The 23,336-nt window shown below is 44.2% G+C and overlaps 1 protein-coding gene across 3 annotated transcripts; it reads right to left on the bottom strand.

The window, feature by feature from the left end:
• Nucleotides 1-25: 25 nt before the first annotated feature.
• FAM160A2 (family with sequence similarity 160, member A2) lies at nt 26-23,333 on the bottom strand. Of its 3 annotated transcripts, XM_011972523.1 has the most exons (13): nt 23,166-23,278; nt 21,888-21,891; nt 13,083-13,405; nt 12,314-12,952; nt 11,784-11,942; nt 11,505-11,591; nt 11,136-11,303; nt 7,616-7,695; nt 7,203-7,408; nt 6,017-6,796; nt 3,399-3,577; nt 3,077-3,239; nt 33-561 (listed from the first exon to the last, which is right to left on the bottom strand). In XM_011972523.1, exons 3-13 carry the CDS (start codon nt 13,218-13,220, stop codon nt 200-202), a joined length of 2,961 nt encoding a protein of 986 aa, XP_011827913.1. In that variant the 5' UTR covers nt 13,221-13,405; nt 21,888-21,891; nt 23,166-23,278; the 3' UTR covers nt 33-199. The 3 variants fall into 3 exon arrangements, with proteins under 3 accessions (XP_011827914.1, XP_011827912.1, XP_011827913.1); XM_011972524.1 differs by lacking the exon at nt 21,888-21,891 and having other exon boundaries at nt 26-561; nt 7,245-7,408; nt 13,083-13,411; nt 23,166-23,333; XM_011972522.1 differs by lacking the exon at nt 21,888-21,891 and having other exon boundaries at nt 32-561; nt 13,083-13,411; nt 23,166-23,333.
• Between the last annotated feature and the right edge of the window lie 3 nt (nt 23,334-23,336).

The raw sequence follows: 23,336 nt of genomic DNA, 5'->3' as shown, positions 1-23,336 counted from the left end.
AAAAAGAATGGGAAAGAAAAATGAGCACAGAATAGAGATTTCCCTTTTATACATATTGCAACAAGTTCTCCATAAAACATTCATCTGAAATAAATTAAAAAGTCCTTTTGCCACTGCCTCGAAACATAAAAAGGAGACTGTGCCCTAGCCCCAGCCCGGGCCCAGGCCACCCATGGCCCTGATTGTCCATGGAAGAAAGTTAAGGATTGAGGGGCCCATAGCCTGAGATGAGAGGGCCAGATCCTTCCTCTGAAGTCTCCAACAAGAAAGGTGAGGTGACGGCATGAGCCTGGGAGATGGCAGCCAACTCCTTGAGAAATTCAGGGAAAATGACTGCACAGTAGACAGCATTCTTGACTCGAAGAGCCTCACCTTGGCGTTCAGGGGCCCCGCCCCGGGCAGGTAGAACTGGAGTGGAAGCCCCAGGGGAGCCCCCACTTAGGCCAAGTCCTGCTCCGTCTCGCCCAGGCTGAAGGACCAATTGTGCTGCCTGCCGGGCCCTGGTTGGACTGTGTGCATGCCGCAGGAGTAACTCCCCCAAGGATGGCCTCCGGCTCTTCACTGGGAATAAACAGGGGTATCATGAAGGTGCTGGGATCAAGGAACCTCCCTTGGACTGAGAGGGGAGATTCCCCCACCCCCTAGGTTCTTGGACTTCTCCTTTAGGGTTCTGAGGAAATGGAAAAAAGGACAAAATGGACCAGAAATGAACCTCAGGTACCATTTCCTGTCCCATCCCTGAAGTTGACTCTGAGGACTAGAGTGAGGAGTTCTTTCTCACTCTAACACCAAAAATACTACCTGCCCAGCCTTTTTCCCTCTATCCAGCCTCCCCACCCAGCCAACCATCCTTCTCAGTCTTTAACTAATCAACACTTTAGCCACTTCATTCCCAGTTAAGATCCATTCCTTCTCCATGCCCTCTGACCCTGATGAATTCTCCTCTTTCCAATCACTAATCTACCACCACCAAGCTATTTCTCCTCTGTCTACAGCATGCCCTGATTTCATGCTTCCCATCACCCTTCCGAACCAGTCAACCACCTCTTTCCCAGCTTATCTGTAACACCCAATCCACATCCTCTGCTCCTACAATACCCACAGGGGCTATATATGCAATTATAGTTCAGTGACAATTTCACTTCTGTCATACTCTACTGTCCCTCCAAAATCTGCTCTTCACCATTCACCACTTCACCATTCACCAGTCCCTGTCCTGCACCAAAGCCTCTCTCCCACTGGTTGCAGTCAATTTCAAGTCAGCTTAGACTCAAGTGAGCCATTCAAAACAATGTCCTCTTGCCTCTAACATTCTGCCTAGATTTCTGGGTCTGGATCCATATCTACTATAAAGGCCTAGATTCTAATAACAATTCCCATTTCCTACATCTAATACTGGCTACAGAAATACTATACCGATCTATTAAATTTGGCATTCAGAGTCCTTCACAATCAGGCTCACACTCCTACAATTTCTTGTCAAACTCTCCACACCCATCTTGCTTTTGCATCCACATCTATCACCCTGGAACCCTCCAGGCACTTTTCATGCACCTGTAGCTCCCTCTGTCTAAATTTTCTTCTCCCTAATTTTTTCATCATTCTAGGTGAAATTTTATAATCCCCACTTCTCTAGGAAGCCTCCTCTTGATTTGTCTTCCACTGAATCCCAATTTTACTTCCCTTAACTCAACATACTTAATTTATTTCTATGTCTTCTACCTCACACACTAACCTGTGAGCTTAAGGGCTTAGACTGTGTCTTGTCTACCTTGTCTACCTGGCCCCTCTACAGTGACCCCAGCACCAGAACTGTAGAAGGAAGAAATATTTACAATACTAGACCATGAAGAAATCATGCAAAAGAACTTTACCTGAGACTTCACAGCTGTGCAGTAACTTTTGTGGTACTCTCTTCCCAACCCGTACACTTTTCTCATTAAGCCTCCTCCTCTGCTTTCAGCGTATCATTTTGCCTTCTACTTTGATTAGTAAATAAAGAATGATGTGAAATCCCTTTCTCCTCTATACTTCACAACTAACTGGCACCTGTCAGTTTCTTCTTGCTCTCTGCTCAGTTTCCTCAAAGGGAGAAAAACAAAAAGCCTTTTCCTGTCCAAAGTTAATCCTTTTCTATTGTTCTAGATCCCATTACTCCCAACACCTTTAGGACCTTCCTACTTCTGGTATTACATTCCTCTAGTCACTCTCCAGATTGTACATTCTTTGAAGGCAGACATTACATCTTGTACCTCCCTGAATTCCCTGTACCAAACACAATGCCCGGCACACATGGCAAATGTTCAAGATACTTGTTAAGCGAAAAGTCTAGATTTAAAACTTCATAACCACATTTAATTCTTCCTCCTTCCTTACACCACTCACCAAACTCTACCAACACTTCCTTCTCATTTCTGCCTCATTAAATGCTTCCCTTCCATGTCCACTATTCTAATTCAAGCCTCCCTGGTAACATCTACATATGGCAGAAGCCTCCTGATGCTTCCTGACTCTTTTCTCCTAGCTTGACTTCATCTGAGCTAACATAGTAATCTCTCCACTTCCAGCTTTAGAACTTCCAGTGGTTTTTCACTGCCTAAAACATCCCAACTTCTACTCTGAGAAATTGAGCTCCAGCCAAATCTCTCTAGCCTTACTACCAACTATTCCACCATCTTTTAAATCCCCTACTCCAACTAAACAGTCCAGGATCTCTCCTGAAAAAAAAAGATTCCCCACTCCTTTGCCTACTTAAGTCCTACCCAGCTCTCAAGGCCCATGTCAAATGTCATGTCCTTTACTAAGGTGTAATAATATCGCAACCTAGAGACTACTCTGTCCTCTTTCTTGTCCCCAAATTCTAGAGTAGTTTTTGCTAGAACTTCTCATCTGGCTCTTAATAGATAGAACTATGTTCTATCCTCTGACCAGAAGCCTGAAAACAAACATGAAGACTCAATTTTCTATAACTCACCAGGTCTTGGCACAACATTTCACTCTTAATAAGAGCTCAATTAACCTGGGTTAATAGGCTATTTAGGGAGGGCAGGTACAGGTGTGGTGGGATAGGCCTCACCTAGGGGATCAGAACGGCGCGGGGCAGGTCCTGCTGCAGGGCCCTCAGCCCAGTCCAACTTGCCACGGGCAATGAGGTACTTCTTGGCTTTGGATAGCAGTGCTGGGAAGTCCTCCTGGGAAGCCGCAAAGTTCTCAATCTTATTCTTCACAGAGCCCAGCACCTATGAAGCACACCTTCATGACATTTCTGAGCACCTCTAGACTGATACAGTCCTTTCTAGTCCCACTGGACCTGTTCCCAGCCCACCCACGGTCACTCCAGCTGCGGGCCAGGCCCACCATGGAGCCTGGACGCACCCACGCATGCATGCATCGCACACCTGCAGCAGGGACTTGACACTGGGCTGGAAGACCATGTTGGTGTTGAGCAGGAAAGAGCGGAGCAGGGGCTGGGGGTGACAGGCCAGCTGGGCCACCAGCCCCGTCAGCAGGAAGTTGACATAGACGGAGTTCTGCAGCATGTTCTCGAGTTTGGCAAAGAGCACAGCCATGAAGGGGCCTGGGTTGGGGGGGAGGTGGGCACAAGGATACAAGGCCTGAACACAATGCACGTCACACGCATTCCTCCCCAAAACAAGAGACCCCCACCAGATGAAAATTTTTTGTATGTCAGCCTCTGGGTATGTTTAAATATCCTGTGGCCACCTATTCTGGAGGAAATAAGATGGCAGACACCATATGGACCCACAAGATTCCAGATGCCAGCTTTACACACATTCAAGCTGACGAGCCAGATCTTAGGCTCTGAAGTCTGAGAGATCTGGTTTCACTGGCTTTGCCCTTTACTAGTTTGGACAGGTCAAAACTTTCCAAGCCTTATTTCCTAGTTCGTAAAATAGGAAAATATACCTACCTCATAAGGTGATGAATAGTTATCAATATAAAGCATTTAGCCTCAGATATGGCAAATTTTAAGTGTTCAATTATAATCGTAGATACAATTACATACTCTGTTTTTATAAAAGACTCACCCAAGAGGCACAATAGAAGAACAAATAGGTTGATAAAGTAACTAGGTCCAAAAAGAATTAGGTTCCACAAAAAACGGAGGATAACACTAAACCTGCTCAGAAAGAGAGCTAGAAGACGGTGTTGCAAAGACAAAGTAACTATGTAAGCCAATTTAAAGTTAGGGAAAAAAAATCTTTGGAGGACCAGAGAAGACATCAGTTTTGTCTTTCAGAAGCTGGGAACCAAGAAGGTGGAACAGAATATGTAGTAAAAGGATAGCTTAGTGCAGGGGCAGAGAAACTGACTGAGGACAGACCCTTTGGTGGGAGAGAAGGGAAGGGAAAGGATCAGTATTATCCACTGGGAAAATTGACCTCAGCTAAGCCAGATCACCAGCAGTAGGCCTCTATAGCCATCAAGTCCTTCTGATCAGTGATTTTTTTGGCGAAAGGGAGTATATCTAAGAACTGTACTATGAATTGAGACAGAAGAATGATGGAGGGCAGGATGGAGTGAATCCTGAAAAAGATCCTAAAACATTTTTCACTCCAGGGGCACATGTCTAACATTAGCTTCAAAACAACTCTAGCTTAACAGAGTCCTAAGATACCCCATAATTTTGTCCTATTCCTTTCATTTCCTGGAATTTTCTTGCCAAAAAAAAAAAAATTCGAAAAGCTCAGATAAGTGTACCAAAGGAAAACAAGACAAAAGCTTCAACTAATACTTCAAGAGTGTGGTAAAACCTGCACGTTACCGCCTGGTGGTACTGAGCTGAAAGGAATAGAGCAGAGGCTAAATAAATGGAAAGACAGATTTTTTGTAGGAGGCAAGAGGGAATTGGCACAACTCCATGGCAGAAGCCCTGGTGCTATATGAGCAGGACGACCAGCATCTCCCAGGCCCAGTCAGGACATGAACTTATCAAGGCATGACAATCTGACTATGAACCTATGAACAACTGGAAGATGAGTGTTTGCCTTAGTCAACTTAAATCTGCTATGCACCCAGAGATCCTAGTGAAAAGCTACCACTTGCTGAGTTCTCACAATGTGCCATAATTGTAGTAAATGATTTATATGCATCTATAGCAGAGATGGAAACGTAAGGTATGCATAATCCAAGGCCTGTGATCTTAGCCTTAGCCATTATTTCTCAGAGGTGGGTTTGTTTTTTGTTTGGTTTTCTGGTTTTCCTGGCCTGAGGTTTGGAATGGCGGGGCAAGCTGGCTCTCATACAAAAACAAAGAGGAGTTAGTCCAACCACTCAGATCAAGTCGAGCTCCAGGGCATCCTTGAGAGTCCAAATGAACTCCACCAGGGAGCTCAGGGACACGTTTTGTCATTTGCCTTCGAAGAGACTGCACCCCATCTGCTTAAGACAGTCTTAGTGCTAGTAGACAGTCATGGTAACCAAGAAGGTACAAGGAAGTGAACAGGAAAAACTTGAAATCAAGTTCTTCTTTAAAGAGATGGGGAGGAAGGAGCTGAGTAGGGAGGAAAATTACCAGAAGGTTAACCCTAGGCCCCAGGAGAGCTGACAGAAAACCCAATACCCAGACACACTGGAGGGAATGGCATAGAGAGTGTTTACAGGTGCCTCTCCACACAGGACAGCACATATATCTTCCATATGGTTCAGAAATATTGTTGTGATTCACCAGGAAACACCAAACACAGAATATCCTAATTACAAATCACAGGAAATGGCCAGACTAAGGAAAGAGGAGGAACATGCACATAGGACAGACATACAAGGCTCAGATATAAGTCAATACTCAAACCAGCACAAGCATGGAAGACATACAGACAGACACAGGGACACAAGTATGACATGACATGTATCTGGAAGTGATGCAAGCAGGATGGATAAGGGACTAGGCAAGTACACAGAAATGACATGGCCAAGAGGTCCAAGAAACCAGCACAAACATGTCGAGAACATGCAAAGAGTACACAGAAGGGAAGGCCTAGGCTAAGTAGCTTACCAGTGAAGGGCTGGCTTGGCAGTTGGTTGAGAGTCCGCAAAGGGCTGCTGAGGAAGGGTCCAGGGGGCTCAGGGGGACAGGTGAAGCTCTCATAGGCCTCCTCCTCCTCAAGGGGCAGTGGAGGTTCTAAGGGGGACTCTGAGCCAGTTCCCCCATTGCTCAATGCCACCTCTAGCTCCCGGAGCTCCTGCCCAAAGCCCTCCAGTCCTGCCATGCCCTCGGAGGTGCCCTCTAGCAGTTCCCCAACTCCCTCCTTTGGCACCAGACGAACCTTCTTGGCCCCCTCAGGCCATGATCCTGGCACTCCATTGAGCTGGAGAGGGGGCAGGTGACCAGGGCCCTCCCCTGCACCCCCAGCCAGCCCCTTACTCCCCAGCTCTTCCTTCTCCCCTTCCCCCACATTGTTCCTGTCCTCCTCAGGCAGTAGGCTGCGTTTCTTAGTCCGGGAGCCAAAAGGACTGGGCTCAGGAGAGGGCCGCTCGCCATCATAGGGGGCAGACCAGGTACGACAGGCTCGGACACAGCGATCCACACCACGACGTGCCTCACGCAGATACTCCAGGTAATTGTCTTCCAGCTCTCCAGGCTCCTCTGCAGGGGTAGGCCATCGGCCAGGGCTGGAGGCTGGGGATGCAGAAAGCCCTGGTGAGCAAGGGGCTGGGCCTGGAGACTCAGAGCCACCCAGGCTCTGCTGCCGCAGGAAGAGAGCCAGACGAGATGGTGTGGAAGGCCGGGGTACTGTCACCACAGAAGAGGAGTCCACACTTGGGCTTCCAGGACCTGCAAAGGGAAAAAATACAAGAGAAATCAAGGAGACATAGGTTCAGGAGGAGAGATAAGACACCTCGGGAGACTAAGAAAGAAGACAATAGGAAGGCAGAAACACTGAACCTATTCTGACAGCTAACTCTCCAACCTCCTAATTAACCTTATCCTCATCCACCACTCCCACTCACCACCATCACCACTGAAGAAACAATGGAAACAGGAAGAGTATACGACTAGAGAGAAGAACAAGAATAGCTTTGCCCAGAAGTCCCACTCTAATTTTCTTTGGTGAGTGTTAAGGATCCTCCCTGCAAGACACCCTCATCAACCTCCCCAAAGACAGAATGTCATTCATGGCCATCTTCCTCCCCTCACCCCAGCCCATCCTTGTTACGCTCCCCCAGAACCCAGGCCATACCCGTGATGTCCTCCCTTCTCCCTGTCTCTCTGCTAGGCCCACCTCGTGCCCATGAGGCATGCTCTGGACGAGGTGGGCTGGGGGCGTGGTGCCGACAACAGCGAGGGATTAGGGAGAGAAACTTGTCAGCTGCTCGTCCATATAGGTCTACATCACGCACAGCTGGCTTCTGGCTCAGCATAACGTGGTTACATGGAACAAGATACCTGAGAAAGACAACACAAAGGGGACACAGGGTAGATCAGGAAGGAAGGACAGGGCCTAGAAGAACATCAGGCCAATGAAACTGTATGGTTAAGCCAGGCTCTAAGTGGAAACTCATGAGCAACCCCAATACAGCCCATTGCCCCAGCAATGCACAAGACTCTGAGGCTTCAGGGTCAGCCATCCCTCAGCCCTGCCCCAACAGATACCTGAGAACCAGCTGCAGCAGGACATCCTCACAGCTGAGGTTCAGGAGGGTCCTGAAGAGACTCAGAGAGACCATGCAGAGCTGGGTGGGGGAGTGGAGGGGAGGAAGGGAGTCACCATAAGAGCTCTCTGCCCTCCAAGCCATTCACCAAATGGGAACCCCCCAACCCCAAGTTGGCCAACCAACCACTCCTAGAGGAACTCCTAGAGGCCCATGCACCACGCATAGCACATAAGTCATTCAAGTATTAGCTAGATGATCACAAGATCTTTGTGAGCAAGACTTTACTGTTCATACAAATGAAGCATCTCAGACCCAATGGACTTCTACAGACTCTCTAGCTACAAATACCTGGTCAGCAGAGACTCCAGCAACACTTGAATGAAAATCCATGAGAAGAGACTCTAAGAAATACTGTGATTGAGTGAATGACTAACAGGACAACAGAAACATGGTAATTAAGTGAATGCCTGCCAGAAGGGACTGTAGCAACACAGTAACTGAATGCCTACCAATAAGAAACTAGAGGGAACCCGGAAGATTCCCAACTGGGAAGTAGGTGGGGCTGCGAATATGAAGTCTGAGTCACCTCTCTAACACTGGTGTATCTCTCAGAAGGCAGGATGAAGAACAACTCAAGGGCAGCTGACAGGAAAAGGAAAAAGTAGGTGGGTCAAGATTAAAGGAAACCTTTAATTTTAGAAAAGGAAGAAGGTTAGTTCATCTCTAACTAGGCAAAGAAAACACAAATGTAACCTCTCCCTCACTTCTCTGAATCTTCCTAGCACTATCTCTATGCTTCCCTTATAGCAAGTGTGTCAGACACCTTGAGCTCCCTGAAGGTAACAAATGGGTCTTAGTCTAGGGCACTACCTGAACTGTTTAGGCATTCATTATTTGCTAAATGACCATGAGAGAATTAAAAGTCAACCACACAACAAGAAAAACACATGATAGCAGTTTACATTTTGAACAGCATGGATGTTCAGGAGGCTATCCTAAATGACCACTTTAGCTAGCAATGAAAAAATTCAGACTCACTGAAAAGTAGTAAGTAGATAGAAAAGTGGTCCCTCAAAGATGTCCACATCCTAATCTCCAGACCCTAAAAATGTTTCACCTTATGTGGCAGAGACAACTTCGCAAATGTGATTAAGATTATGGAATTTGAGATGAGATTATCCTAGATATCCACAGATAATAGAGATCCACAGGTATCTATTATCTATGGATGAAAGGGGGCCATGAGCCAAGGAATCTGGTTGCTCTACAAGCTGAGAATGTTCTTCAGTTGTCAACCAGCAAGAAAACAGAGATCTCAATCCCACAGCTGCTAGAAAATTAATTCTGCCAATAGAAATAAGTAAGGAAATGGATCCTCCCCTAGGGCCTCCTGAAAGGAGATCAGGTCTCAGGATGGGATCAGACACAGATCCCATCCCCCCAAATTTTGATTTTAGCCTGGCAAGATCCATGTCATACGTATGACCTACAAAACTGTAAGACAATAAATCTGTTTTAAGCATTAGGTTTGATAATTGGTTATGACAGCAATAGGAAATAAACACAGGCTGGTTAGCCAAAATTAGTCACCTCAAGGCACACAGGCTATATAAATTACAAAGTCAAGCCAAAGAATCAAGCTTGAAAGGACCACAGTGGAAAGGAAAGCATCTGCATGTTCAACACGGGCATCCTGAAATTAGAAGAGATCTGTTCCTCCAAGAACCAGGAACCAAGAAGAAACATCCCAAGAACATGTAAGGCTCCTAAGACCAGGGGACCAAATGGGAGCCTAAGAGAAACAACTACTAAAAATAAATGAAAGATAGCGAGTAAGAATCAAAATTAGGATAAGTTAAGACAAAAGGAAGATGGATAGAAACAACAGATAAAACCTCAAAAAGAAAATCAACTGTCTCTAAACATGAACAGGAAAATCTGAGGCCAATCATGGCCTAATTTCAGCATAATGAGGGAAAAAAAATACTTCTGGTATCTTTGTAAAATTAAAGCTTTAATACCTATTCCCTATTGGTTCCAATAAATCTTAACCCAAGGCATCTATCATGATTACTTTTTGGAAAATTTTAAAAATACACATGCCCTGAGCCTACTCCCAAAGATTCAAGAAATCTGAGGTACAGCTCAGAAGCTGTTGTAGTTATTAGTTGCCATCTTCAAAGATTCATAGATGTTTCTAAAGTATACACTTGGTTTGTAAACACTGGTTTAATCAATCAGTCTGGAATATTTCTTATACACCCTAACTTAGCTTCAGAAACTGCACCTATACAAAACACAGCTATCCAGGAAACTGACCTGGAACTCTACTACCAAGTACCTCATTATCTCGAAGTTTTCCAGAGCCCTTAGTGATGAAAGAACTTCTATTTTAAACACATGGATCCAGGGAACTTTAACTTATAATAAAAAAAGGAAGCCAAAATGGTCCCAGAGGCAAAATAAATGCCATGAAGTCCATGGCAAAATTAATGCTTTATTCTCCTAGAAAGACTTAAGTCTTTATAACTTGGAATCTATCCACTCCCATGTTATATATATTTCTATTTGTTAATATCCAAAGTTCTTGCCATGATCTTCCAGGTCATGCATGATCTGAATTTTACTCCTCTATTTTTATCTCATTCCTTTCTTCCCCTTGCTCACTACACCTCTAGTCTTTCATTTCCTCAAACATGTTAAGCCCTTCCCCCATTTGATGTCCTTTGCATGCTGTTCCCTTTGTTTTTCTGTTCTTCTATTTGATCAGTAAGTTAACTCCTTTATAATCTTTATGTCTCAGCTCAATGTCATCTCTTCAGAGAGGTCTTCCTTGACCACCCTATTATTTCTAAGCAGGTTTTTCATAACCCTGACCACAACTTATTAATGTGTTTGCTTGTCTGTCTTCTCTACAAAGTAAGCTTCAGGAAGTCAGCAGCAACAATGTCTACCTTATTTATCATTGTATCTCCAGTACCAGCAAACAGTATGGCACACAGTGAATGTTCGATAAAAATGTTTAGAAAGAAGGAGCGAAAGTAGATAGATGCGTGGATGAGTGCTCCAAGTAATAGTTCAAAAGCAGCAAATCCAAAGAAGAAAGAAGGTAAGCATATCAGTAGCACCTGGATCATCTATCAAAGCAGACACACAACTTAAAGTGCTCTCAAGTCACCCATAGCAGGCCACAGAGTGACAAACAGTTTAAGAGAACTCAGGTCAATACTACATTACAAACACAGTACAGTAGCAAAACCTATAGTCATGATGAACAGCCAAAGTCATCCAGAAAAGGTGACTGTGTTCTAGATTCATCTATTATAAAAGCAGGGGAATAGATTAAAATATGTACCCGAAATGGTTAAAAGTTTAATGCTGTAAAGTTAATGCCACTTAATTTTGAGGTGACTGCTGGAGATAAAGGTAAAAGAAGGGCAGGAATACCCTCCCAGAACAAAGGTCAGAGAGAGAAGATGGCTCATCCAGGTAACCCAGGACAGGGGTAAGGGCCATACCCGGGAGTTGCTGCCAATACGGGCAACGAGGGTGTCGAGGATGGTGTGGGTGTCATGCCGGTGCAACAACAGGAATCGCAGGAAGGTACGGAGCAAAGCAGGCTCTGAGATACTCCGTAGGAAAAGTTCCAGATAGGCGGTACTGGCGATCATCTCCTCCACAGAGGTCTGGACAAAAAGAAGGGAAAGTCTGGAAATGTACAGCTTCCCTGCACATACAGGGCCATGCTCCCTGGATTCTAAGACAAATCAGGAGCAGACAGGGGAAAAGGGAGGAGTACTCTACCCACCACCTCCTACATTAGTCCTGGCACTGAAGTTACCACTGCAGCTTAGCCCCTTATCTGCCTTGCCACCCATGACTCTCACCTTGTGCAAGGCAGGACCCATGACAGGCACCAGGAACCCATTATGGATATAATCAACCAACTGCTTCTGCACCAGGGGGTGAGCCACCTGTAGGAGTGGAAGAGAGAACCGGGAGGGTTATGAGGCAACCACTGCCTGGAAGGGAGTAGAACAGAGCACTACAGAGAGGCACCCTACTTCCAAGATGGAAAAATGACAGAACTCCAGGGAATATATCCCTTCCTACCTCATCTCCCAAGAATGATCAAGGGCCAGACTTCCAGGAAACTCCAGTCCTACCTGAATTACTGCATTGCAGAACTCTAGAGAACTCATGAAGAGTGCAAGGGCTGGCACTCCCAGCCAGTCTTCCCGTCGCAGACAGTGCCAATCATCCCCTGGAACCTCAATCTTTCGAGGCAGTGATGAGTACAGGGCACTGAGCCCTGTGGCCAGCACCTATGAGAAGTTACCAAAGGCTCATATATAAAATATATTTATAAAATATAAAAAGTGGAATAGGGGAGCTATTAATCCAGACTTTTGATGGGAATAGGGGTATAAGTTATTACCAAAGCAAGCATTTGGCTACCCAATGTGCTGGAAACTCACCTAGAATTCACGAGCCTACGAAGAGCCTTAGTATCTGCCCTATCCATCTAAGCCCATGACTCATCCCCACTACAACTCCAGGGGGCTGCTTTCAAATCCAGGAACTATTTCCTAGAGGAACGGGCCCTGGTACATAGCCTCTCCCCCTCTCCTGGATAGGAAGGTGCTGTCCAGTATCTACATGCCACACCCTACCCTCCATGCCAGGGGGTGCTAACCGGGCAGAAGTAAGAGTGATCCGCGATGTAGCGGCCCACAGTGGGGCTCCCAGCTGACAAAGCCATGAGAAGAAGTAGGGCATCACGGGCCTGCTGGCCCAAGGTGCCCTCTCGATGCACAAAAGGGACAAGGCGAGAAAAGAGAAGAAGACGGGGAGCAGCTCCAGGCTCAGGAGGTGGCTGCAGGAAGAACTCGAGCAATGAAGGCTCCTGGGCCACACAAACACACAGCTGGCTGAGAAGTAGCACCAAGCCTTCATCCAGTGCTGGACTACTGGGCACAGGGCGGCCACAGGCATCCAGCAGAGTGAGCAGAGCCTCACGAACTGGACCATGCCGCAACAGTGGCTGGCGAGCTTCGCTCACTAGCATCTCGAATAGTTTCAGTTGCTCAGCCCGCCGTTCCTCGACCCCATCCCCAAGCTCATCCCATTGCAGTTGCCATGTCAACACACGGGTCAGCAGATCCTCGTGCAGAGCAAACTCCAGCAGGGGGCCAGGGCCTGTGGGGGTCGAAGGAACTGCACGATCCTCTGCCAGCAGTGTCAACATCTGGTAAGTGTGGTTGCGCACAGCACTGAGATCATCTGCACCCCCAGGAGCTGCCTGAGGGCCTTGCCGCTCCAGGATTCGCACCACCTAGGGAAAAAGGACAGAAGATGGAAGGAATCTAAGTTGATAAGGTGACTAAATGGGATGAGGAGAATACAGAAGGTTGGGAGAACTCAGGTGGTCAGCAGACGAAGCCCTGTGCCATACAGTCTCCTACCTGGGACCAGTGATTCTTGAAGACCATGAGGCAGGTCTCAGGGTCAGCCATGACTGGGGTTTGGAGATTGGCCCCTTGAGGTATACGGTGCCCAGGGCCCCGGGAGGCCAGTCTGCTCAGCCAATTCATCCTCTCCATGAGGCAGGCTGGGCAGGACTGGCAGCCAGAGGCCTGTACTTTGAGGATTTGCCAGCTGGAGGTTTTCTCCACTTGTGTCTCCAGTCTGCTTCATCCGGTCTGTAGGAGCCAGTAGCTGTCCATGGAGCCAGAGGTTATACCAGGCTGGAATGGCAAGCCATGAGGTCACTGGCCAGTCCAGATTTCTAAATCTAATTCAGAGAAGAGATAATGGAAGGGATAAATAGAAGCTCACTTTCCAGAACTCAGACCCACCACCCCACTGAAAACTCCACACACCTATACATACATACACACACACGCACGCACACGCACACACACACACAGTCAGCAACTGACATGTCTAAAACAGAACTCAGATTTCTTACCACCAAACCTGTTACTCCTTCAACTTTCTCCATCTCAAAAGAAAATGATACCAAAATTCACCTAAATGCTCAAGCTGAAAACATGCACATTATCCTTCTTTTTTCTTTTCTTTACTTCCAATATCCAGTTCATCAGCAAACCCTATCATCTCTACCTTCAAAATATGTCTCACTATTGCAGTAGCTTCCAATCTGGCCTCCATGATTCCTTTATTATCCTCCTGAGAGTTACCACAACAACCAGAGTGATATTTTTAAAACCTAAATTATATGACCTGTCCTCTGTTGAATACTCTCCAATAATTTCCTAACACACTACAATAGTTCAAATTCCTTATCTTGGCCTACAGGAGCCTAAATAATGTAATCTGTATAACTTCCTACCATTCTCCTTCTCACTCACACTTTAGTGACAGAGGCCTTCTTGAATACTTTTTGTTCCCTCTGCCTAGACTAGAATGTCCTTCTCCTGCTCTTCACACTGCTGTCATTGCTCATTTTTTTGTTTGTTTGTTTGTTTGTTTTCAAATGTTATCTCCCCAGAGAGGCCCTGCTTAACAATTCTATCTAAATAGCACATCTTCTCACCTTCACTCTCTAGCTTCCTAATCCTTTCTTCTTAGCAGTTTCACTCTCGGAAATGATTTATTTATTTGTCTATCTTCCACACATTAGGTAGCTTCTTGGAGGGCAGGGTTTATCTTATTGTGTCTGTTGTATCCCCAGGGCCTAGGGACTCAATAAATATTTGTTGAATGTATAAATGCTGAAGTAAATGAGTGAGTGAATGAATGAATGAATGAATGAACAACCAATCAAGAAATCCAGCCTTGATCTGACTCTAGCCCTCTGGGACTACTGAAGAAGAAACGTCTTTCTGTCTATCACAGGTGCTTCCCTAGAAACCTACCCAGTGACCCATGGGAGATGAGCAAATAGACCCTTAACTGACTGAATACTCTTAAGAGCAAGAATTCAGAGCCAACCAATACAGCAGAGCTGTTTCCCTTCCACTAAGGAAGACAGAAACATTCCCATCTCCACTCCTGCCAGACACATCCAAAACTCACTCTCAAGAAAATGTTAAGATATCCTCACAAGAAAAAGGAAAAAAGCACCAAGTAGCTATTGCAAGGAACTATGGTTCCTTCTCCTTTACAGCCACCACACCCTCATCAGTACTGTCTCTCACAAGCATAAAACCTTGAGAGGAAAGGGGTGGTTCAGTTGTCCTTCCTCTTTATACTCAACAAAGGCTGAAGGAATCCAGAGACCTGGCACCAGCCCCACATTTTGCCTTAAGGTTATATTAACAACATCTCCCTTCACCCAGATACTCTCTCACACAATTTCCAGCTCACAACTAAAGGAAGGTAGCAACTATGTTTAAGGAAAATTTCTATAGAATAGGTGAGTCTTACAAAGGGAGGGGCCAGTCCTAAAGAGCAGGTAGGGCTTACTCATTGATTAACTCAATGTACCTCCATATGGATAAAATACTGGTCACTGTTCTAAGTAAGCACTGGAAATAACAAAGATGGATAAAAACAGTTGAGGTAGCATAAACGTAAATCCAACAAATATTGTAAATAAAGGTATTTATAAAAAGGGTCATGGGGGCATGAAGGAAAGCAACTAACTCTGCCTGGGGTGCTATTAGAGGGTCCCACACAGTTAATATTGAACTTATAATGAGATACTAATTAAGTAGAGAGCAGAAGAAAAGGTTTTCTTCATATTAAAAACATTATGTACAAAACTATGGTACTGTGAAAGAACATGACAAATTCAAAGAACAGTTGCAAATTTAGTGTGCCTTAATTACAGACTATTCAGAGAAGAGAAGCACAACATTAGTTGAAGGGTAAATATGGGTGAAGGTTATAAATATCACTAAATATTATGCTAAGGAGTTTAGGTTTTACTTATTGACACCCTAGAAACAAAGGAGGTTTTTAAACATGAAAATGATAAGATCAGATTGGCCTTCAAAAATATATCAGATAACAGTATAAGGTGGAGCAGAGAGAGATGGATTGCAGTGGACAATTTATAAGAAGCTGTTTCAATAGTACATTTGAAAATAAAAAAGTAAGGCATCAACTATGGTAGTAAGAGAAATATCAGGAAAGATAAATCTGAGATTCAACTCTATCTTAATATGTTCCATGCAATACTGAAATTATTTATACCAGTAACACCTCTGCCAATCAATAGCAAGTTCCTTGACAAAATAAAAATATCATTCATTTTTCTTTGATATCGCAGTGCAAACATAGAGCCTGAACTCAAATATGCCTGCAAAAGTGAATGCTGAATTAATAATTATTACAGCAAACATATATTTACTACATGCCAGGCTCCATTCCAGCACTACACGAAGTAGCTAATTTAAACCTCATAAAAACTCATTTAAGTATTATTATCCACATTTTACATATAAGGAAATCAAACCCCAGGGAGGTTAAATAAATTGCCCAACATACCCAGCTAGTAAGTGACAGGACTAAAATGCAAATGCAGAGTATCTGCCTCCAGATTTAAATTAACCGCAAAGTAAAAGCAATAAGACCTGGCAAATAAATGGGGAATGAGAGAAGACTTTCATAGGAAGTATAGGAGATTCAGTAAAAGATAAAGCCATTAACAGACTTGAAACACGTAAGAAGGGGAACTGTGTTTTAGAAAAGAGGTTGAGTACAGTTTTGAGTATGTTAAGTTTTGAGATATCTACAGGATATTCATGATGTCCAGAAAGCAAGCAGGAATACCATACTTGAGATAATGAATAAAATCAAGACAAAAGATATAAATTCAAGAGTTAGCAGCTTATAGGCAACTATGAAACTATGGAAGTAGATGGAATTATGCAAGGAGAACAGCAGATCATGAAGGAGGTAAGGGTAAAATCCTGGGGAAAACCAGGATGTAGAAAAGTTAAAAAGGAGGAGTCTTTAAAGAAGACTTTGAAGGTAGCCAGAAATAAAAGGAGAAATTCAAGAAATGATGATCTAGACATCAAAGAAAGGAAGTTTCAAGAAACTGGAGGTTGCCCATAGTGTATAGTTCTATAGAAAGATCAAGTAGAATGAAGACTGAAAATGGCACAATCAAGTTTTTTACAAACTTAGTCAAATTAGTTGGTTAAAGTATAGGAATCGAAAAGTAAGATGTACTTTCAGGAAATTCAGTGAAATGAGAAAGGATAAAAATAGGGCAGGCCGGGCACAGTGGCTCATGCCTGTAATCCCAGCACTTTGGGAGGCCAAGGCAGGTAGATCACTTGAGGTCAGGAGTTTGAGAACAGACTGACCAACATGGTGAAACTCCGTCTCTATTTAAAAAATACAAAATTAGCTGGGTGTGGTGGTGCACACCTGTAATCCCAGCTACTGGGGAGGCTGAGGCAGGAGAATCGCTTGAACCCAGGAGGCAGTGGTTGTGGTGAGCTAAGATCACGCCATTGCACTCTAGCCTGGGCAACAAGAGTGAAACTCCGTCTCAAAAAAAAAAAAAAAAAAAAAAACCCGGGGCAATAGCTTAAAGAAGTTGTGGTAAGGGGAGTCAAGAAAAAGCATTTTGGTTTTGCTGTAGGATGGGGAATTATAAGGGTATCTGTTAAGTGAGAGAAGTAGTCTGAAGAAAGGGACAATTTATAAATAAATAAGATAGAGATAAATGACATTAAAATCAGGTATATTCAGAAAAATAGGTAAGACACCTTCTCTGAGAAAGGAAGAATAGAGTAATAAATAAAGGATGGGTGCTACTTCATGCAAATCTGAACATGAAGAAAGAGAGAAGCTAACATTCAATCCACCACCAACCCCACCCCGCCTTCCCTCCCTCACTCACCTAGAAGATTGTGGGTGGGAGAGAAGAAAATGGGTGAGAAGGTGGCAAAGTCACAGAAGCACTGCTCAGTCTTTCATACATGGTTTCTTAATAAATCATCAACACAGCCACAAAGACTAGTAGCCATCAGCAGGGATGCACTGGAACAAGTACTTATCCATCCACCCAGCTATTTATGGTATGGACTGGAAAAGTCAACAGTTGAGAAAAGTGGTAAGCACTCTCCCCTATGGCTAGCCCTTCCTACAGTTATTAGCCCTGGGATACTGCATCATCCCCTTGTTGGTTTCCTTAAACCCTACCCATATCTTTGTAAATATAGTCCCTTTATTAAATTCTTCCCAAACCCAGCTTGAGCTATCTGTCACCTGCAAACAGCCTCACTGAAAAAAGAGTATTACTGCTTATGGAACACTCTTCTCAATCGTATCTCATTTGAAGAATGAAAACAAAGACAATCAAACAAGAATAACACAGAGTAGTAGATAAAGTCTGAACTCTGGAGTCCCTCAGTGGTTTGAATCTCAGTCCACCATTTTCCAGCTGTGTGACCTTAAATAAACCATTTCACATATCTGAGCCTCAGCTTCCTCATCTATAAATTCCTAATGAAATAATTACTGCTAGTTTTAAAAATTAAATCATATAATAACTTAGGTAGCATTCCAACCATAAAGAAGATACTCTGTAAATTACATGTCCCTTTCCTCCTTCCTTCTCCTGATCCTATTTGACCCAGATGCCCATATCTCTAAGAGAAGAGATATAACCAGCTCTGATGTGTCCATCCTTATCGCCTCCCATACATACCTCAGTCAGCTGAAGAAAGGCCAAGCATTCAGTCTCAGTAAAGTCTTAACATATCCAAAACTAAACTGCCTCCAGCTTCTGGAATTTAATTCCGAACATTAACTGCTCCTAGCTTGCAATATACCTGAAGTGCCCATTATTGGTCCACCACTTGACCAACAAAGGGCACTGCTCATGGAACCAAGTAAGATTAGCCTCCAGGACCCTTCCTCACCCGCCTGCCCACCCCAGTTCTACAATGCCATTTCAAAGACCTCAAGAGAAGATGTTGGAATCAGCATCTCAGATTCCAAAAGCCAACACTTAAACTGGGCCCTCTTCACATACAAAAAAAGCTTAAAAGAAAGTCATAGTTTGGTATTCCTATCACCCACTTAGACTCTCTGCAACATTCAGAACAAGATAAAGAAGAAGTTAAAATCACCACCCTCTTATGGTGTCCTTTCCTCCCATAGCAAAGTCCAGACCAAAAAAAAAAAAACACAGCAGAACCCCCCACTCTCCAGATTTACCTTCAGGCTCAGCCACAGAGTAAAAAGGGGCAGGAGCTGATCTCTCAGACCCAAAATGGCCAAAATCAAGCACTCACCTTACAGCCCAAAATACAGTCTTACAGCCACACACAGCAAGGGTGACAACGAACCTCAGAACAGTAGATACAGGGCAGGAAGTGGCTCAGCCTCACTTATGAACCTTTGCACTGGGAGAGGCAGAGAGGAGGGAACTGGGGGAAGGGATATACCTGCAACACCTACATTGGACAGGGAGAGACCAAAATGATCTTCCAAGAACAGGTCAGTAAAATTCTGTGGTTTCTCTCTCCTTACGATGGCTCTTCCTAGGCAAGAAGGATGAATGGGCTGTTACGCTAAATACTGAAAGGTGAATGACCTGATTAAAATCTCATAGGAATACAAAGGAAAAAACAAACAAACAAACCAAAAACACCACCTACTAGGAATTTACTACAGCTCAGTTTACACATACCTTCCCTGTTTTTCCATCCCTCAGACAAATGGGATGTCAGGGTATGGTCCCAACTCATTCCCTTCTCTCCCCACAGTATCGCTTCTGCTTCTTGCAGGGATCTCCTCATCTGACTCCAGCACAGCCCATCTAATTCACAAAAGTGAACCTCTATTCTACAGTGACTCCTCTTTACAGCAATGAATCCTCATGTCACACACAGTTATTTCTACCTTGACAAAGATGTCAAAAAGGAGGTGAAACTGAACTAGATCCTAAAGGATAAGGAAAGTTAGCTGGGCAGAGAAGAAAAGGCATTCCTAGTAGAGGAAGCAGCTACTACAAAGATTTCAAGGCTCATAAAAGCAGCACGGTTTTAGGGAACTCTGAACAATTTCTTCAAACTAGAACACAGACTAGGGAGTGACAGATGAGACTGGAGAGGTGAGCTGAAGCTAAATGATGCCATATTAAGAAATTTGGATGTTGTACTACAGGACACAAAGAGCCAAAAGTTTTTAAGCAGAGGAGTTCAGTGATCAGATGTATATTTTCAGAAAAATCATTCTAGGGATGGACTAGAAAAGAGCAAGTTTTAAGACAAAAAATTGTTTTAAAAAAATCACGAGGTGAGGGGGAGCTAAACTAAAGCTTTAACAGTGAAGATGTAGCAATGGAGATATAGAGAAGAGAGATAACACAGAGGGAAATGTATTAAGATTTTAGCAAATGATTGAATGCAGGGAGTAAAAGAGCAGGAAGTATGAAAGATGACAATGTAGTCCTTGCCTGGACTGAGATGGGGATATGAGTGCAAAGGCGGCCTTTTGGGGCAAAGACTATGAATTCTGTTTTGGACGTGTTAATTTCGAGATACCTGTGGTGAGATGGGGCCTCACTCTGTCACTCAGACTGGAGTGCAGTGGCATGACCTCATCTCACTACAACCTCTGCCACCCAGGCTCAAGCAATCCTCCCACCTCAGCCTCCAAAGTAGCCAGGACCACAAGTATGTGCAACCACACCTGGCTAATTTTTGGTGGGTTTTTTTTCGTGGTGGTTTTGTTGTTATTGTTGTTGTTGTTGTTGTTTTGGTAGAGGCAGGGTTTCAAAATGTTGCCCAGGTTGCTCTCAAACTCCTGAGGTCAAGTGATCCGCCTGCCTCAGCCTCCCAAAGTGCTAGAATTACAGGCATGAGCCACCAAGCCCGGCCTATTATGATATATTTTCACATTTCACATTCTCTCTCTAAACTGAAATTATGTTTTCATGTGTCTAACTCTCCCAACTAGACTGAAAATCCCTTGAGTGCTCAGATGACCATGTTTTATTCATCTTGTTATCCCATAATATGTGAGCATCACAAGCACAAACTATGTGTTCAAGAAGTATTTGTTGAATGAATAAATGAATTCATTCTCCTAGTACTTAGTAGAGTGTCTGGCACAGAGCAGACATGGAATAAATGACTAACACAGTACCCTAAACATGTTTCTATCTCTACATTATCATCCTCGTGTATGTTTCGTCCTCTCAGACCTACCACTCACTATATGACACAAATCAAAATCCATTATACTTAATGCACTACTATTTCAACAGAGTTTGGTATAGCAAACAACAAGCTTACCAAATCCAGTGCTTTCTCCATTATAACCAAGAATTTAGACAGTCCCTAAGAGCCATCTGATATTTGATTTGATTCATCCTATCACTATCATGATATGATCCACTATCAAGATGTGATCCAGGTATTATATATACCTGTTCCAATGTCCATAACCTTCATCCCTATGTCACCCTCACAGTCCCTTTTCTGTCTTTTGGAAATTGAACAATTACAAATCATTAAAAAATCCTCCCACATCACCTTCAGTGTCTATTATAAATTTTCTTTACCAAAGTCTCTCTCTCGCCCAGACAAAATTCTGGGTTCAGCTTTCCCACTGTATCCCTATATGACCTCTGCTTATTGAATTTAATTTCTCATCTATAAAATGAAAGTTCCTGTCTTTGTCTACTTTACAAGGTATCTATATAAATCAGTATAATAAAATTTGAAATCCCTATGTAAAGCATGAATGTTGTTCAGATGTCAAGTTACACAGAACCATTGTAAAAATGTATGCTTCCTCAACCTAATACAACAGCCACACCATCATCACTTTAAATTTCTGAAGTTCATAAAGCTATAGAAATAATTTTTTAAATTAAAAATTGGGTTGTCACTTTTTATTTACGTAAATTAGATCTTTTTTTAACCCACCATCTACTGTTACCATTACTGCATCAATGAAAGAGCACTTCAACACCAAAAGAATATGAATGAAAATCTCTGATAATAAATTTATCTTATAACTAACCATGCTGTCTTTGTTTCTCTCCCTCCATCTTGGAGAGATGATAATTTTATCATGTACAGGGTCCTTGGTCCAGTGTTTAGGAATCACTACTCTAAACTCTGAACTATAAGTTCTGACTGTCTGGGCAAGTTGCCAAGTGTTCTACCAATATGGAGGCCTGTTTGCCCTCCAGAAAGAAGCAATGAGAATATACCACAGGATAGAGGAGTCGGCTCTGAAGCTGACTCTGGAAAATAATGGGGACTGAGGCTGTCTAATTCTCGGAGAATGGTTTCGCCCTGTCCAATGTAGAGTTAAGGAAAGACTTAACTCTTCCTGAGTGTGGAAAGAATCAGGATGTCCCAACCCCATGACAGACTAGCAGTAGAGAGGAAAATTTAGTAATATGAAAGCGGCCGTTATCACTGAATGCCAACACAACTTTCCAGAATTTCATGTGTATTTGGGTTGGTGGGGAGAAGAGGACCTAAAAGAATGCTCGTAAGATGAACCCAATTACAGGGTGTGGAGATGAAGAGATGAATTTTCAGGTGGTTGAAATGTTCAGTATCTTGAGAGTGATGATGGGTTTCACAGATGTTTACACATGTCAAAACTCATCAAACATACATTTTAAATATAATATATGCTAGCTTTTTAAAACATTCAACTGTAAGAAAGGACAGCAAGGCCACCCTGTTCGGAACCCTAAATACAGTGCTGTATAGGGCAAACTATATGACCTCCATAAAAGTAGAATTAGCAACTGAATATGGTCAGTCCAATCAAAGACCCACAGTTAAGCACAGGTAAGGAGCAGCAGTCGAATAAGGTTGTCCAGAAGCAGGTAGAGAGAAAACACAAGCTGTCACAGCGCAAAACCCTTCATGAGAGGGCCCATCTTCAACTATGCAGTCCAGAGGAGGAAGTCGAAGGAACTGAAGTTTCAGTGATTACTCTGTTGAAGACTGAGCCTCAAATATTATTTTCATTACCATAGTACTATTGCCCAACACACCTTCATTTTCTTGTCCTCCAGAATATGGAAAGTCCATGGGAGCAGAGGAGTCAGGTGCACAACACTTCCATCCAAGCTGCCCTACTTTGCCTAAACTATTGCTCTTACTGAACATGAGAGTCCATCGAAGGAGGCCTCAGAATCAACCTCTCACCTTTATCCAAGTCTCACAGCCCTAATTCCCTCCATCCATGCCCCGCCTTTAACTCCCTCACCAATTTGCCGCCACCCTGCAGGCTCCCAGCTGCGCCTTTGACTCTCCCTCTCCTCGCGCAGGCCTTACCCCCTCACACTAGTCCCAGAGTATCCTTCAACTCAGCCCTCAGTGGCCCCAGCCTTAGTAAACCGCGTTCAGGAGTCCCTTCAACTTGGCACCTCCGAAAGCAGCCAGCCTCTCACAGCCCCTCATTTGTCCACTCACCTGTAAGCTCTCATCTTCCTTCTCTTATCTGAGCCACTCACACCCGGACCCTCACCACCTGCCAACACCTCACAACCAGTACAGTAACCAAACCCGGTACTGTCTTTTCCCAGTCTCTCATCCTTCCAAGCGCCTGCCTCTCCAGGCCCTCTGGCCCATGCGTACTGTTCACTCACGGAACGCCGAACCTGGCCGGGCCCGCTTGTTGCGGCAGTGTTAGGTGAGTTCAGACCGCCGCCATCGCTTCTCAGGCGCACCAACCGCGCCCCGCCCCACGCCACACGCAGTCCGCGCCCCCGCGCACCACACGTAACCGCCTGGGGACGCACGACTGGG

This window comes from Mandrillus leucophaeus, unplaced genomic scaffold, assembly GCF_000951045.1.
Source record: "Mandrillus leucophaeus isolate KB7577 unplaced genomic scaffold, Mleu.le_1.0 Scaffold1296, whole genome shotgun sequence".
In the NCBI taxonomy this organism is placed as follows: domain Eukaryota; kingdom Metazoa; phylum Chordata; class Mammalia; order Primates; family Cercopithecidae; genus Mandrillus; species Mandrillus leucophaeus.
The sequence above is the reverse complement of the archived record's forward strand: the minus strand, read 5'-3'. Positions and strand labels throughout refer to the sequence as shown.